General features: G+C 42.1%; 2 protein-coding genes across 4 annotated transcripts in view; both read left to right on the top strand.

The window, feature by feature from the left end:
- Positions 1-18,050, top strand: part of RABGAP1 (RAB GTPase activating protein 1) — a 75,688-nt gene that overhangs the window by 26,033 nt on the left and 31,605 nt on the right. For all 3 annotated transcript variants that reach the window (XM_042786437.1, XM_042786438.1, XM_032982207.2), the window contains 3 exons: positions 201-375; positions 2,183-2,276; positions 5,261-5,411. In XM_042786437.1, the coding sequence (XP_042642371.1) occupies positions 201-375; positions 2,183-2,276; positions 5,261-5,411 (420 nt within the window). The remainder of the gene's footprint in view (positions 1-200; positions 376-2,182; positions 2,277-5,260; positions 5,412-18,050) is intronic.
- On the top strand, positions 12,013-14,212 carry GPR21 (G protein-coupled receptor 21). Its single transcript, XM_042786439.1, has 2 exons — positions 12,013-12,122; positions 12,557-14,212. The coding sequence occupies exon 2, from the start codon at positions 12,929-12,931 to the stop codon at positions 13,973-13,975; it is 1,047 nt and encodes a 348-aa protein (XP_042642373.1). The 5' UTR covers positions 12,013-12,122; positions 12,557-12,928; the 3' UTR covers positions 13,976-14,212.

Raw genomic sequence — 18,050 nt, 5'->3', positions numbered from 1 at the left:
CTAGGGCATTCGCGATAGAAACACTTGCAGGCCTGCACGATGCATTAAGTGTGCTGCCAGGATTGAACACACCTCACTGTAGAGTGTGATGAAGATTGTTTCTCAGCTCTCCTATTCCAAAAAGAGAAGGGAGAACCTTGTGAAGTAATATGGGTATTCATATAGCTTTTCTGAGTAAAATGACACTTCTTGTTTCCTAGATAAAGCACAAGGACAGAAAGAACAATTCGGACACGTTATATGAAGTTGTGTGCCTAGAAAGTGAATCGGAAAGGGAGAGAAGAAAAACTACAGCAAGCCCCTCTCTTCGTCTGCCCCAGTCTGGGTCACAGGGCTCGATGATTCCTTCTCCTCCAGAGGATGATGAAGAGGAAGGTAAATGGATTGTATGCTTTGTACACTTCAAAACAAAGAGCGGTCAGTAAAGGACATAGTTACGAAACATGTTGAATCCTTTGCAGTCAGAATCTGGCCTACTGATTTTTTTTTTTTTTTTTTTTTTTTTTTTTTCCTTCCTTTAATGCTGCGAGTATTCGATAACCAGTACCCCTGCATTCCTGGATCAGCCTCTCCCTTGTCTGACACTTCTGTGTCTGTGCTTTTCTCAGCCCAGGCCTCATGAAGCCTCCAGTGTGATATATTTAGAACAATGTGAAAAGAGGCTGCTAAAAATCTGGGATTATCCTGTAGCTTCTGCCCCTCCCTGAGCAGCTGTGAACAGATCTGAGAGTAAAAATGAGAAGCTGGTATTATTTGGAAATACAAGCAAGCAGCATGTTTTAGTGAAGGGGCAGCTATAGACATCTGTAATACATAAAACTATACCAGGACCTGCCCAGCTTGAAACTTAATGCATTTTCAAAATCTTTTTTCCGGTTTTTAAAAATTCTCTTAAACCAAAATATGGAGTAGTTCTGAGTATATAAACATCTGGCCTTACAGGTCTGAGTTGAAATGTAAATGACTTGAGTTTCTGCTTTTTTACTTTTTCTGCTGGCCTTCTGTGTGGCCTTGGATGAATTGTTTCACTTCTGAGCTTTAATTTCCTTTTTTTGGGGAGGGGGGGGGGGGGGATGGGGCAGGGAAGATGTGGGAGTGGGAGAAAGAGGGGAAAGATGGTTTGAAAATTAACTCCTTTGCAAAGTGTTATTCCTTAGCAATCTCTAACCACTACGCTAAACCACAGTGGTATTCATTTCTAGACCAGGAACACATATATATATTTCATTTACAGCTGATACCACTTGCATCATTGCAAGTATTTGCTGACAAGTTCAGGGGTCAGTCAGTTGTAAGAGCATAGATATAATGAAAAAGAATGTATTTCCTCGATAATGCCAAACCAATGTTGACTACTGTATCACTGAATTGTAGGTTTTGTATATGATACTTGCTGTGAGTATTTAAAAATATCTGGGAGTAACTAACATCAGTTAGTATTCCTTTCAAAAAGAGTTACTGTGATTATGCTAATCTTCTCCCTCCACTGCATTTTTGAATGCATTTCATTCAAAAAGCTGTTTAATTTAAGCTGAGAAAGTTACCAAAAAGTACTAGCTTTCAAAGTAAAAGTACAAAGCGGTTAAAAGTAAAATACCTTGTGGACGTCCATGGATCTGCAACAACGTGGCAGGCCTGCAGCTGCTCACTGGAACCACATTGATTTTATTGTCTTTTTAACTTTTGTAGTATTGTAGCTTTTCACATACAGAAAGCTGTTCTCTTTGAGAATTTTTGTAGTCCTCCAAAAGTTTGAGGTAGAAAAATAGAATTACTTCAGTGGGAAGGGACCTCTGGACGTCTGTAATCGTGCCTCTCACTCCATGTGAATCCAGCCAGATTGTTCCAAGGCCTTGTCCTGTTGACTGTCTCCAATGATGAAGTTCCCACAACCTCTCTGGGCCATTGTATCAGTTTGGCCACCCTCATGGTAAATTGTTTTCCTGATTTTTAACCACAATTTCACATGTTGCTGATTGTTTTCTGCCTCTTGTCACATCACTGCGTGCCTCTGAGAAGAGTCTACTTCTGCCTTTTCTGAGTTGACCACACAAGCACTGCATCCAGAAATGAGGGGGAGTTCTTCTGGCCACACACTGATACAGTTGAGAGCAACATTTAAATCTGTAAAGGTAGAATAATGGCTGTTGATCTCATCACATCTCTTCTCTTCTGTTGGCAGACAACGACGAACCGCTTTTAAGCGGTTCTGGAGATGTTTCCAAAGAGTGTGCAGAAAAAATTCTTGAGACGTGGGGAGAGCTGCTGTCCAAGTGGTAAGTAAGTGGCAAAATCACATTCTGAAAATGCCACTTCCGAATATTCTCATCCTCTTTGCATCTTCTGCTCAAAGTTTTTGTTATTTACGAAAGCCAGTTGAGATGACATTAGTATGGATTTAATCCTCTCTCATCCCCGTAACACCCCTTATTCTCTGGCTTCATGTTTTCTGATTTCTTAAGAGGGTGTTTTAAGTATTTTCTTTTTTACATGCATGCTTAAATACCGTATAGAAATTCACTTACACTGTGTCTTTAGGTGATTCTCTCTTAAAATGAGTATTTTATTTATCTGTGAGTTTCACTGGGATTTTGTTAAAGAAAACCTAAACAGTATAAAGAAAATACAGCCCTTCCTTTGTCTTTATTTTGCATAGATCACTTCCATTCCTCTTTGTAATTCCGATGGAGTTCACAGCCAATTTTTCCTGCAGCTGTCATATCTTAGTAACTGTAGCTTAAGAATGTGGGAGATTTGTACTTGGATAGCAAAGATGCTTTTCCTCTCTTATCTAAAGGGAGATGGCTCCAGAGCCTGCCAAGAAGGAAGTACATGAGCTCTTCTGTTTTTTTCCTAGAAAATGCCAATTTACAAGAAGTGTTTCTTGACAGTCAAGTTGCTAATGCAACACCTGTCCTCCTTTCATGAAGGATCTTTTATTCATCTTGAAGTAGCCTGAGCGGTTCTAACAAAGTGATGCTGATTATTGCAAAATTCAGTGGTAGTGTGTTATTTTTTTTTTATTATTATTATTTTATTTTTGGGGGGCGGGGGGGGCGTTGTGGTTTGGTTGGTTCTTTTTTTTTTTTTTTTTATTTTCTTCACAAATGGGGATGACAGGCTCAACATCAGATTGAGCTCAAATATGCTACATTTTGACTCTGGCTTTAGTTGTTGCCTTCTGCTTCCTACTGTTACTGAGGAGCAGGGCAAGGTGGGGTGTACAGCAAATCAAAGATCTGAAGAGAATATTAGATCTCAGAAGTAGGACAACAGAGATTAGAATAACTCATGGACTTTGGATGAGAAAAAGTATTGATGTGACCACTGAGCCAGGATTCTCTTTAAATGATGGCTATAACAATCTAGCATTACTTTTTATTTTCTGCAATTACTTAGTACTTATTTGAATAAATACTTTTACTTCCTGTTTGGTTTTACACTAATATGTTGCACTAATTTGGTAAGAAAGCAGACATCAGAAATAGACACATTTGTAAGAAAGGGGAGGATCTGGTAAAATAATATATTTTACCTTTCCCCTCCCTCTCCTAGACTTGTAGAAATATCTTTAACAGATGAGCTCCATGCATCTGCTGCTGCTAGAAAGTTTCTTTCAACTTGGAATTTTTTGTAATTCTTCCAAGAACTCAAAGATAATTAAGCCACCTGATTCCCATTGAAAATGTTTTGGCAGCTCTAAGAGGATATGAAGTGCTTCTGTGCTAATGCTGGCAACAGCTTTAATATGTGTTAAAGGGCTTTCCTTCTTAAATAAAAAAGAGTATTTGGAAGTAATGATCCTCAAACTTTTGACATAAGAGGATTGAAAATCATAAGAATCAGAGTTCAGGTAGTTTCATGCTAGTTTTTTAGAATGCTTTGATTAGATTTGTATAATAAAAAAATATGCATTGGTATTTTGTGATTTCTAAATAATATTTGGCTCATATTTCATAATTGCTGAGTCACACAATTTTCTCATTTCAAAATAGTTTGAAAGGATCTAGTAGTGTGTAGCTTTTCGTTTACAGCCTTACAGTTCATGTCTGTATTCATTGGAATTACTGTTGTACTTATTCTGATCTGAGATTAAGGGAAAGCAGTTTTACAGGCCTTTACAAAGAATTTGAATATTTTGTATGTAGCAAGTATTTTATAGAAATATTTTTATATACTTATATAAAACAAATTCATTATAAATGTTCTATAAATATCTATAAGTATAGATATGCATATGTATAGATATAACTTTAACCATTATATAAATGTTGGTTTTATTATAGTTGATTTTACTTGGAGAAAGCAAAGTGGAGGAGGACATTATGGTACTAGGTTCTGTGTAATACATACTGATTTAAATGTCTGCATTGCTGATCTCCAGATTAATGTGTTGGAATACTGTAGATTGGAGAAAGTGGAGAAAGGCAACGAGGAGTCCCTGTCTGTGTGCAGTTATCATCCATGTATCTGTTAGATTGTTAACAAACATTAAATACCAGTTTATTGTTAAGTGGATAATGCGATCAATATCACGTTTGGTTTTTTGCCTGGCTTTGTCTGTGGGTCCTCTTAATCATTTTACCTAGAAGTTTGGGTTTTAGTAACTGCAGAAAAATTGTAATTTTTTAATTTAAGACTCTTCATTTAATTTTCTATTTAAGACTCTATGTAGGTTTAGCTTTTACAACTTACGGTGCTGTAATTTATGAGCTGTCACCAGTCTCGTGTGAAAAAACTGTTTAGATGGGACTAGCTTGTACAGTGGAAGCTGCTTTAATGCATGGGTGTAGTTAGATAACTATGTGAGATTTTTTTTAATAGCTCTGTTTGCCTGTCTTCTCTCCCTCCTTCACCGAGAAGGCTACCTGCCTGCTTGGGTGTAGGTAGTCTAGAGAGCAGTATATGCTTTTGCAGACTAATTCTCGTTTTGGTGTAGTTTGAGCTTGGAATCTTACACAGTGTGGTATCTGCCCTCTGGTTCTAGTTTTTGATGGAGTGTTTTGGAATGTTTTTTTTTTTTTTCATTGAATGTTTTCTATATTATATTTAAATTTAATGGGAATCAAGGAAATAGTTTGGAAAGTGCTTCTCCAAATCTGTTTTTCTTTCATAACTTGAATTTCACTTACTCTGGCAACATATGGACTGTCTTGAAATTCCTGTCATTTGACGTGCTTGATGTTACACATCAGTTGTTGCTCATGTACTCATTTATGTGTATTTGGATAATAGTAACAATGCCTTCACCTACACCCAGGCACCTCAATTTGAGCGTGAGGCCAAAGACATTGTCGGCGTTGGTGAGGAGCGGTGTCCCTGAGGCCCTGAGAGGAGAAGTGTGGCAGTTGCTGGCAGGGTGTCATAATAACGATCACCTGGTGGAGAAGTACCGAATTCTCATCACAAAGGTAGAATGCTTTTTTTGGTCTTTTTCCCCCCATATGTTAAGGAATGGAAATACGGAGGCTTCAGAGTATGTACCCTCTTGCTTAAGGTTCATGAGCGTATCTGAATATAGTGTATCAACTAGTGAGTGTAATTCAATCCTCCCTCCAACAGAAGACCCTAACGTGCAGTGCTAGTCATGGCATTATTTCCAAGTGGAGTGCATTCTTTCTAATAGTCCTACTTCTGTTTCACTAGGATGAGTTCTGAGTTAGTTTGTCAAAAATTAGTATTCTATTAATTGCTTTCATAATTGACAGAGATTCAGAGAGCTCATTTCCTTTGCTTGTTTGGCTTTCCTGAATGAAAGCTGAATTTTGCTGTATTGTCTTAGCGTGTATGCTAAAAATTCAACCCTAGTTGAAATGCCAGCCTTTTTTTCATAGAAAAAAAAGAACACTTTGGACATTTTTGCACTGGACAGAAGTTTTTTAACTTCTCATCTTGAATGCTGACCTCAATACTGTAGGAAAAGCAAATAAGAATCATATATACAGACATAATTCAGTGTTTCTCAAAGTTTTAGAGTAACAGATGGATCATGAAGTGAAATGCTGCTTCCTTATCCAGAAAACCGATGTGTTCATTTGGATTTGACCATAATCTCTATAGATACGTTGTATTTTACTGCGTTCATCAAACCTGCAAGTCTAGAAGGACTATATTAGAAATTATTAATGATGTGACTTTAGTACAAAGATAACAGAAATTTATTATTCACCAGTTTAAAAAGCAAAACAACTGAATTGGCCTTTGTAAATCTGTGTTCTGATGACATGGATTCACAAGGAGCAATTAAAGGCCTTATTCTGAGGGCAATAGGGCTCCTGAAATTAGATTTGGTTTCTGCTGGAATCATGCAGGAAGGAACCTACACGATTTGAATGAATCGTGTTAGATTAGCTAAAAATGTTCTGCCATAAATACTTTCACATACTTGTTGAATATAAAAGAAACTTAATCTGAATTCCTTAATATTGGTACATGCATTGTAGAGCTATAACTTGGATTTTATGGTGAATAAATCATACAAATAATGTGGAGGTTGGGTGCGCTGGCAAGGAGTGTATCACAGTTACACTGTTGTGTTATTTTAATTGCCTAGTGAGTAGTTGACAGCATCACTTGTTTTTCTGTTTCGATATCAGTGGAGAAGATGATCTCTTTGTGGCACAGTTGGTGACATGTACTGCTACTATCTTTGTGATCTAGAAAGGAATAGTGTAACATTTCATTTGTAAATCTGTGAAACCTTTACACTCGTTTACATTTGGCAGAGGCAAAGGAAATAACCTGCATCGAATGTGTTGGAAGCATCTCTAGAGTCCAAGTAAAAGGGGGAATGGGCTGATCCAGCACTGTCTTCTGCAGCAAAAGGACTGGCTGTACCTGCAGTGGTCATTCAGCGTGGAAACTAATTTCAAAATTAAACAGTGAGATAAAATGAGTACTGAATGACCGTTTTCAGGCACTGCTGCAGTTTTATGAGGTCTGTAGTATACTACCAGTATACTATAATCAGCTCAAGCAAATGAAAATTAAGTCTCTTTTAATCTGGAGGTGCCGTATTAGACCACTGCTGTGGGTATTTGCCGTATTGTGATTTAAATATGAAAATGAGCTGTGACACTTTCTGTAAAACGGACAAAGGTTGGTGCTTTGAGAGCAAAGCTTCTGGTTGGTTCATAGTGGAACTCTGATTTCTTCAATCTGCAGGCAGTGGAAGAAATACAAGGTTTCAAAAAAAAGTTATCAGTGGCTGTGTGGAAGTGCAAAAGATGAGAATAGGCAAAGAATGCCAAACTGATTGGGAGGCTGATGAGAACATGAATTCAAGACCCAGGAGGATATTGCAGACCTGTCATGTAGTATATGCTGCCAGTGTAATAATGCTGGGTTATGCTTTGGTTTTAATTTTTTATTTTCATGCCTTTTATAGATTATTTTATAATTTTGGAGCTGTAATGTGACTAATCCTTACTGCTCTGAAAATAGCAGTTCAGTTACAGTCAATATGCAGCAATGCACAGGAGTAAATGTGTCTGGGGGAGAAAAGAAGTTGTTAACTATGTGAAGGCGAGGGTCCCTTATAATATATTGCTTTACCATTCTCATAGTGCTTTGCCATGTTTTGCATGTCACTAATACAAATTCTTCTCTGGCAAACATGCAATTATTTTCATTACCATGCATTGAAAATGGTTTATCTGAGAATAACTGCTGTGGCATAGAGCAGGAGCACAAGGAGTTGATGTAAAACCTTTGCTCTTCAGTGCAAGTAGGAGATGCAGTAAGCCTGTTTGAGTACTCATAATCCAGTGCCCCTTCTCTCTTAATGTTGACCTCTATTCCTGTAGCTGCATTTGATTTCTGTCAGGCTTTTCATGACCCCATGTGGCAGCACAGTCCCAAATTAATAAGGATCTGTGTTGACAGCTGCTTCAAAAGCTTCTGGCCTCTTTCAGGGAATTTTTTTTTCCCTTTGTGCTCAGGATGTAGGATGCAGGCGCCCCAGTATTTCTTCTGGTGTTTCCTTTCCTGTGCAGTTCTGGCCCCTGGTGCTTGGCAAATCAGTGGGTTTTGCTTTCTTTTGCAAATTAACTGCTGCAAGGATGGGGTTTTTTTGTTTACTGTTGATGTGTGGCTACTGAATGATGGAAAAAAAAATGTCTTCTGTTGTGCTCTACCACTGGAGGCTGTGTCTAGGTCTCTTCTTGAATCTGACTTGTACATTAAAAATGGTGTTGGAACTGTGCCTCACGGTGTACCTGTTGCTTTCTATTCATCATTATTAATTACTCGATCCTTATTTCTTTGATAAACTCTAGCTGGGTTTCTGTACTTTGTGCTTTTGTTGTTGCAGTACTGTCTAAGTTTCACCATTGTGGTGCTTCCACAAATTACTTTTGAGAATTTGCACGCCATCTGTGCAATAATAAAGCTTTTAGCAACTCCAGATTGCTGTGCTCGTGGTAGGGAGTGTGGATGAAAGCCAGCCCAGTGAATTAAGGTCATGTCCCTACTGGGGGCAGAAAGCAAACTCTAGGTAAAATGATCTAGGCAATCCCTTTGAGGGGCATCTGTTCCTGGTAGGACTTTGGCAATCATGGTTATGGCTGTTAATCTTTAGGCCTCCAGCCACTGAAAGGTAGAAGAGACATGGGGACTCGCTCCGGGTATTAATGGACACCTGCAGGAAAAATAATTCGTGTTTTTGACAGTCATAGGTGGATGGAAAGTATTGTTGAGCAGAAAACTTGCAAAGCAAGACACATGGGTTAAAAAAAAAAAAAAAAAAAGAAAAAAAAGCAAACCAAACAACCAAACATGATACAAAGCAAAATAGACAATAGCCACTTTTCAGAGAAGGTTTTTAAAAAGGATTAATACAACTACTGGATCTCTCAGATCAGTGTCAATCTCTCAATGGAGAAGTACTTGATAATACCAAAATTTTAAGAACCTGACATTTACAATATTGAGGAGAAAATAAAAGCTTCTGGATATAAGTCTGTGTGGGAGGAAAAAATGTAGAAGGGAAAAAACTGTGAACTGTTTTACCAGATAAATACATTACATTAAGAAAATTACGACATGAGAGGGACATCTTGTGGCACAAATAAAGTAATAAAAAAAAATTCAGTGGTAGGAGAATTATCCTGGAATGTTACCTTGGGGTCACCATTTCTGGTAGAAATTCTAGGCCTGGTAAGAGATTAAGTTGTTCCATTTTTCCTTATAGCAGGAATCTTGCTACCCACTTTCTTCCCACTTTTTTGTCTCCATGAGCGGAGGATTGCAGTACACAGAAGTTCTACCAAATATACTCGTCTGTCTTGGTGCAAATGATACTAGTTTTTAATGAAGGAATAGATTAAAATGTCACTACCGTTATTTGACTGAATGTGTTGCTTCATCAGTGGCATAAAATGTAACTGCTTTAGCTGTGGGTGGTTAACACTTATTTTCCACTTGTATCACAATCACATTTCCATATGCTCATATAAATTAAGAAGAATGCATTTAATTTTCAGGAGTACAAAGGGCCACGACTGTGTATGATCAACTGAAATTAAACCTAACATACATCTGTGAATCACGCTATAAGAAGCGTGACGTAGCCTTGCTGTCAGTGTTCCTGAACCTCTAGATCCCATGCTTGATTAGTTTTGATCACGTGGTGATAAAACTTTAATTATCTTTCACAAGCAGTAGTTTTCCCAAGAGTTCTCATTGTAACGTTGAATGATTTCTTGAATACTTTTTAATAGTTTTAGATGAGGTTGTATTGTACCACTGTACAGAGTGGGGAAGGTCTCTACAACACGAGTGTTACCAGTCTCTCGCAAACCTCAACCACCTGAACCACACGTGTTAATGGTTTTTACAAGTGCTGCTTCTTGGGAGGCTGGCCGTGCGCTTGGCCAGAGAGCTGGCGTAGCAGGCGGGTTAGCTCCGGCCCAGTTGCCTCCCAGTTGCAATTTATACCCTTTGTTGGCCACTCCGGTCTGGCTTCTGGGGCAGGGGTGCCTGAGAGAATTAACTGGAGGTATTGTTGGTTTGGGCTTGGGTGTTTTAAGCAAGCAGCAGTAAGTTGGCATGAACTTCGAATAGAGTTATTACGCTCAGCTTTGGAGAAACAATAGAAAAGTCAGTTAAAGGAAAAGCAGATCTTTCTTCGACAGAAATACCTGTCAGCTGTATAGGAGTTAAGCTTGAATGTGTAATAAAAACCTAAATGCTGAAGAGTTTTTGATTTGGCATTGCATCTTTTGTTTTGAAATTTCAGCAACCAGATGTTATTCTGGTCAGTCTCACAGTTTACAATGCTGCCTTATTTTTATATATCTGAGATATATTTAAAGTTCAATGTATGTTGTTTTTTTAAGGATGTTTATAATGTGTCTATTCATGCCTAAGGATCCAGAAATACTATTTGAATCAATTGGTATGTAAATAATTCTGTGCTTTGGAAAGATAGGAGATCATTTCTCCAGCAGTAATTCAATCGTAGCTTGTTTTTTGTATAACCACAATACCCTTGCCTAAATTTAATTCAAAGTTTATGTTTCCTAGCTACAGTTCTAGTACTTCAGTTGCCATGAGTAGAAACGCCGTAAATTATAACAAAAATGAAGGACAATAGTAAAGGGATCTTTTTTGGGGGTAAAGATAAGGTGGAAAAAACCAAGTTTTTGTTTTCAGGCTTTTGCACAAGACTAACTAAAAATCTGCCAAGTCATGCTGTTGTCCAGCAGAGATTTTCTGACCAATACAAGTTGTATCATAAAATGTTTTTCTGCTTACAGGTCAGCTAAAATCCCGAGCGTTGCAGTGTGATTGCTTTGAGATCCAACTTTGGCTGCAATCCATTTCCCATTAAATACTCCGCAGAATGACAAACGCTTAGCTCAGGTTAACCGAAACCTTGGCTGTGTTGGTATCGGTTGAATTCAGTGTGTGGACGTAGGCTCAGAAGGATGCCAGCTGCATGATTTCATTTTTGACAACAGGACCTTAACTGCTCACACCAGTCTCTTACTGGTTTGATCAGTTCAAAGACCAATTCCTGTAGCGATGGGCCTGTCCTAAGCTGTGGCGGTGGAGCAGTCAGGTATCCGGGTCAGAGAACGAGCTTCCACATACCACAGAAAGGTGCTTGCCAGCACGTCGAGCGAGTAGAACACTCTTGACAAACAACTGACAAGATACCGGTGTCCTGCTATGCCATCTTCGCCTTGTACACATGTTTTTTTTCTGGTTAAATACGTGTGATGGTGTGAGCGTATGGGGTGGGTACCAGTTTAAGGGCTGTGTTGCGAACCTCCTGCGCGTTTGCTCTCTGGAATGCCATCGGGTTTTCTAGTTTGTCTGGTTGGTGTGGGTTGTCTCGGGAGCTGTCGGGGATAGCGATGCCTTTGCGTTTTACATAGAGGTATGCAGGAGGTGCTTACCTACCCGGAGCAACATCTGGATTAATGGTGGGACGCAGTTCCCAGCTTTGCCCTTGGTCTCAGGTGTCTCCTAAGCAACACAAACCACCTCCTAGGAAAGACGTTTATTCCAGAATAAGTATTTCCCCAAAAGGGCTTGGATGGAAAAGCCTTAAGTTATGACTAACCGTTTGAATTCACATCCTTGCTTGGACGGTTGTCATTTGCCGTGCGGAGAGGAGGAGCAGGGTGTGCGGTGGGTGTCTGTCTGTCTGTCTGTCGGCAGGACCAGGGCGTGGGTGTGCGTCTGTCTGCAGGACCCGGGGTGTCAAGGGGAGAACCCGCCGCCGGGACCCGCTTGTTCTCCCGGAGCCTGCGGGGTCGCGCCGGGTGAGAGGCACCTACGGGGCCACCGACCACTCGTGAAATCGCCTTGCCGAGTGGAAACCCGCCTTGCCGAGGCTGCGGCCGGCGCTGCCGGGTTCCCCTGTCCCAACCCCCCCCCCGGTTTACCACCGGCGGGCCGGGGCCGGGGGAGCCGCTCGGGGCGGGGGGGGGGGGGTCTGCAGCCCCGCTCCCCGCCGGCGCCGCGCCCTCCCCCGCGCTCCTGCCCGCCTCCCTCCCCTTCCTCCCCGCCGTCCCCTCCCCCCGGCTCCGCATCGCCGCGGCCGGAGCACACGCCGCCCGTTGCCGGCGCTCGGCCGAGGATGCTCCGGGCTTATTGTTCCCCTGCGGCGGCAGGTAGGAGCCCGGGCGGCGGGGCAGGGCCGCGGGCCGGGCCGGGGCGGGGGGGGGGGGCGGCGGGGGCCGGAGCGACGCGGGCCGGGAGAGGCGGCGAACAAAAGCGGCGTGCAAAATGGAGCCAGGAGAGAGAAGGGCTGGACCCCACGGCGCATCCCTCCGCCTGGATGGTCGGCGGCGGGAATGGCGGGGTGGCTGCTTGGTCCCGGAGAAGCCTCCCCCCCGCGCTGCCCTCCGGCCGGAGCCGCCCGGGGGTGCGGGGAAGGGGGTGCGGGGGTGCGGGGGGGGGGGGAGGCGCAGCCGGAGCCCGGCCGGGAGCGGGGGCAGGCGGCGGCGGGGAAGCGCCGTAGCAGGGCGTGGGGATGGATGGAGGTGGCGGGCAGCGCGGGGGGAGAGGCGGTTCTGTAAAACACTTTCCCCTTCTCTTCTGTCAGCCTTCGGGAGGACGCTCGTCCTGACGCGGTGAAGGTTCCTTCTCCCTCTTCCCCCCAACCCCTCGTCCCTCCTCGGCGAGGCAGCCCACCCAGGAGGGCTTTAATAACAGCCCTCTCCCGTGTGAGTGTGTGAAGTTGCTGACATGCCTGCTGCTGGGTCCCGGTGCACCAGTAGCGGTGGGGAGCCGGATTTAAAGGGGAATTGTGCTGCAGACAATGCACAGCAGCAGCATCTGGAGCAGCCCTGGGGACTGGAGCTCCGGTTTTGACATTGCTACACACACAGCACCAGCCGCAATGACAGCAGCTGCCTGGAGTGGCTGCAGGCAGCAGGCAGGAGCATGAAGTAAAGAGATCACTGCAGTGCTCAAGATGAACTCCTCTTTGGTTGGCAACCAGAGTGGCCGGCCGTTCTGTCTCCTGGCCATTAGCTATCTGGAGACCATCAATTTTTGCCTCCTGGAAGTGGTTATTATTGTGTTCCTCATGGTGCTGATTATTTCGGGCAACATAATCGTGATATTTGTCTTTCACTGTGCACCTCTGCTGAACCATCACACCACCAGCTACTTCATCCAGACTATGGCGTATGCTGACCTTCTGGTGGGTGTGAGCTGTCTGGTGCCTTCTTTGTCTCTGCTGCACTACCCTATTGTTTTAAGTGAGTCCTTGGTTTGCCAAATCTTCGGTTATGTGGTGTCGGTGCTGAAGAGCGTCTCCATGGCCTCTTTGGCATGCATTAGTATTGACAGATACATTGCCATCACAAAGCCGCTGACCTACAACACGCTCGTTACCCCGTGGAGACTTCGAATCTGCATCCTGATCATTTGGCTGTACTCCTGCCTGGTCTTCTTACCCTCCTTTTACTGGGGAAAGCCTGGATATCACGGGGATGTGTTTCAGTGGTGTGCCAGTTCCTGGAACACCGATCCCTATTTTACCCTCTTCATTGTGGTGATGCTCTATGCCCCGGCTGCTTTCATCGTCTGCTTCACTTACTTCAACATCTTCCGCATCTGCCAGCAGCACACCAAGGAGATCAACGAGAGGCGAGTGCGCTTCAGCTCTCAGGATGGGGAGGCTGGGGAGGCACAGCCCTGCCCGGACAAGCGCTATGCCATGGTCCTTTTCCGCATCACCAGTGTCTTCTACATCCTCTGGTTGCCCTACATAATCTATTTTCTGCTGGAGAGCTCCAATGTCTATAGTAACCGCGTTGCGTCCTTCTTGACCACTTGGCTTGCCATTAGCAACAGTTTTTGCAACTGTGTCATTTACAGTCTCTCCAACAGTGTCTTTCAGAAGGGGCTGAAACGTCTCTCGGGGGCTATTTGTGCCTCTTGCGCTAGACAGAGGGTAGCTAAGGACTCCTCTACCTCTAGGAGCAAAAGATCTTCCAATGGATGTCATGTCTAAGACGCCTATCAGCTGGACTGGGAAGTGCAGGGACAATTCCGTAAATTGCAAAATAAGTTAAATATGATTTTAAGATGTCCAGATTTGCAAAAAGGTTTCTGATAAATGCTGCTGACATAGAAGAATCAGGAGCACATCTCATTGTGATTTCACTTTAAAAAATTATTGCTGTGGAGGAGGCTGTGGAGTTTCACCTCCATATTCATTTTTAAGAATAAAGCTGTATCTTGACACTTACCTCTCCAGCTGGTGTGACTGAATGGAGTGGGTGTCTGAGAGCTTCGGCAAAATGTAGTCTTTCTTACAGCTTTACTAGGTTCTTTCGAGATTCGTGCTTCACATGTAAATGATAGATCTGAAGTGGAAATGTCACAGTATATGGTATATTACAGGGATTTTTTAATATATGCCAAAGTATATTGACACAGTGTTCCAGCATCATAACAGAAGGGGCCAAACAATTTGTTTTTCAGTGCTACCTAGACAGGACTTCTAGGGCAGTAGTGAACAATGTGAACATTTTAGTGTGAACTGAAGAGTCTTACTGAGCCCTGGGTGCAGCTATGTGATCTGAACGGTCATACGCTTAGGAGGACTGATGTGGCTTCCGTGCCCCGTTTTTCTGGTAGGATGCGTGTGTGCAGTCAGAGTACGGCATCTACATTTTCCTGTTTGTTGTGAAGTAAGAAGAAAAACTTGGATCAGACCAAATTTAGCAGTTAAATAAAATGTGTTTTGATAAGCTAAGAGAAAATACATGTCGCTTTATGATACCAGAGTTGTGGCAGCCGCTCAAGGATGATGCCAGCATGTGAAAATTATTCTCAAACCAGTGGAGAAATGCCACGGTTTTGTATGTGGAAATTTTCTCAAGAACAACTTTAAAAATAACATGTGCTCCCCCCCCCCTTTTTTTTAATCTAAATTCTTCTGATATTTTACATACTAGAACTTAAGGGGAAAGAAAAGAAAACAATTGTCTTCTAAACAGCTAAGGGAACTATGTTGTAAATTTAACTGTAGTATTTGAGTTATTCATAAGTGCACAGAGCTAAATCAGAGACATTTTTCTTTAGCCTTCGTGGGATTAAAGATGGTTTGAATATAGCAGGAGCTAAATCCTGTTGGCAAACGCGTATCTGACTGGTCAAATAAAGTCAGTATCTGAGAAACAAAATCTCATTGACCACTGCTAGCTTTTTCAAGCTCGTTTAGATTAAATATTTTTGAGTATTGTGATGCTGTTAAGAAGACAGTGTGGCCCTCAAATGGCTTAGTTTTTCGTGAAGAGTATCCTTGTCTTTTTACTGATTGAAAAATGAAAGTGAACCAAGTATTCCTATAATAATGGATTACAGTTTGCATCCTCATATCTCACCCTATCCCTGGTACAGGGGTATCCCCCGCCACACCCCTGGGCTGAGAGCAGGTTCTACACCGCGGTGCTCTCGGTTCACTTCCTTCGTTGTGCTTCCCGTCGGCGCGTTGGACTGCGGTGGGCTCGTGTGCTACAGTCGCCGTGTGCTGTTAGTCGCAGTGGGAAAGAAAAAATACTGGGGAGAAGTAATTTGATGTGGTTGGGTTGTTTAGGGTTGGGGTAATTCCCTTGGCCAAAAGGAAGACTGTATTTTTGCGAAATGGTTTCAGGGCTGCTGTTGTTACAGATCAAGGTTGTCCTCTTCTTTAGTCCTCTGCCCTGTCCCTCCCGCAAGCACACGCACCCCCTCCTCTCTGGCCTGCTGCGAGCCCCGGCCTCTCGCTGTCGTGCTTTGTCCTGCAGGGTGTCAGTGGGTGTCTGTCCTGCCACGTGCAGCGATTGCCACAGACCATCCTGCTGGCTGCCCACCCGCGTTCACTCCAGTACGGCCTTGTGAGGCGGCCGCCGAAGAACCGGTGAAGAAGAGGGACGTGGGCAGGATGAAGCCCTCATTGCCCGTAGACATGAGTTCCTCTTACGGATGTAGCGTGTACCCGTTCCTGGGGAGGATGGGGCAGAACCCCCTGCTGTTGCTGCCTAGTTTTGGTTTGAGAGCCCTGTTACAAAACGCATTTAAGTGATACCTTGGCCTGCTTTCAACATATTTCATCCGTAGTCCAAACCTCTGAAGATAAACTTCCTCCTTAGTTCATCCAGAATTTTAAGAACAAAGGTTGTCTAAACCCTGTTGCCTTCACGACGATGTTTCTTGTTATCTTTTGTAATAAGACAGTGTCTAGAGCCAGGGCTTAGGGCTGTGATCCTTGCACAGACAGGATAGAGGAGATTTGTTCTGCAGAGCTCTTGCACTCTGAATTTTGGTTAGAGACACGGACAGCTGTGGGGGGAGCGGAGTGTAAGGGTGTAGTGAGTCATTTATAAATGGTATAATAAGCTCACAGCACATAAGCTGGCTAATTGTTCTCAAGTGTTTTGTAGGTATTATGGCAAAGGTGGGCTTTGGGGAACAATTTAAGGGCTTTAGTCACTAATATCAAAGCATGTGTGTGTGGTATTTTTGGAACAGCCTCTCAGGTAAACTCCTGATAGCTTTGCTCTGACTATTCACCTTATCTAACATTTCCAAGTCTTTGAAGTGATGCAATCCATCATTGAAAATAGCATTTGATTAAATTTAATAGAAGAAAAGAATTTGCTAGGGTCTAAAACTCTAAAAATGGCAATTTCAGGTTTAAGTGGAAGCTGGAGAGCAAAGATTGTTTTGGGTTTTTTTGGTTTTGTTTGTTTTAGAGGGTTTAAATAGGAGAATTGTATGCTAGTTTTTGAGAATATGGAAAGTTTTAAGAAGTGGTAAGGGGTCTAAATCATGGCATAGAGATTTAACTTGAGATGAAGCAGTTGCTACTTCAGCTATAAGCCTAGAATTGTACTTAAAGTGTAGTGGTTGTTACAGATGCAGATGCATGCTTGCAGCTGTTGTTGCTTTGCAGCTAAGGTTCAGTTATAACATTCCTAACAGCCAGGCTTTTGTTCAGTTGCCTTACTCATCTCAGAGTCTTCATCAGCTCAGATGTTTTCTGTGAGAGGTGAAAATCAGAATCTGGAAGTCTTGGAGAGATGAGGACAGAGAAGAGTTGCAGCCAATTGATGCATTCAAGTTTCATCAGTGTTTTTACAGATGCTTTTAAATGTTGCCTCAGAAGCTTAGTTTTAGTGTCAAATATTTCTGTGTTTGTCTATGTTAATTTATTTTTTTTATTTAAATTACTTTTTTTTTTTTCCTTCTAAATTAATTTGAAGTTGATCTTGGTTTGTATGTGATTATGTTTTTAAATATTTGTAACATTTGAGTCTGTTGTCTTCAGTGAAATTGCATGGGGGTGAATCTTGCTCACTGTGCCAACTGTGGAAGAAATAATTTTGAAATATGTTACCTTATTTGCTCAGCAGTCCGTTTAACATCCTTTGTCATATAGTTAACATGAGGCACAGTGGTCCTTTTCATCACAATCCGTGCTATGAATTGTCAGGCAGCAAACTTTCCAGTGGATCACTTTCATCACTGTACATAGGAAACTAATCCTTTCTTGGCTGTGTATGTATCCAAGTGTGCCTGGTGCTTCAGAAATGGGTATCAAGAGCATTGCACAGATAAACGCCACACCGAGGAGAATACAGAAATCCAATTACATCTTCATAAACATTGGGTATTGTGATATGATTAAATGAACTAATTTTGAAGTTCCATCTCAGACTGTAAATTTTTATTACTTTGTTAGGGTTATCTGCCTCACTTTCAGATTAAGCTGCTAGAAGGTTCAATTTGCAGGATGCAATTCAGTGGCATTTTTTTTACTACCAAGGGATGGATTTCTATACACACAACTTCACAGAAAGCGATAATTTGCTTCATCTAGAACTCTTGATTTATTTATTTTTTTTCTAAAGTTTACTGGAAGTTTAGGTTGTGATCATATTGTAATTTTCCAAATAGACTGGGAGAAAATCTGTGAATTAATACTTTTTTTCTTTTGTAATCTCTAATCAAGTGACAGTATTTTTTAACTCGGCAGATATTTTTGGTGTGAAACAAAAGTTTTGCTGTTATCTACTGTTCGGCTTTTTTGATTATATGTT

The sequence above is a fragment of the Tyto alba genome, unplaced genomic scaffold, assembly GCF_018691265.1.
Source record: "Tyto alba isolate M040663 unplaced genomic scaffold, T.alba_DEE_v4.0 Super-Scaffold_11, whole genome shotgun sequence".
NCBI classification, from domain to species: Eukaryota; Metazoa; Chordata; class Aves; order Strigiformes; family Tytonidae; genus Tyto; species Tyto alba.
The sequence above is the reverse complement of the archived record's forward strand: the minus strand, read 5'-3'. Positions and strand labels throughout refer to the sequence as shown.

Excerpts from the sequence above, each read along its gene's own strand:
- GPR21 (XM_042786439.1), top strand. The coding sequence starts at position 12,929 with ATGAACTCCTCTTTGGTTGGCAACCAGAGTGGCCGGCCGTTCTGTCTC.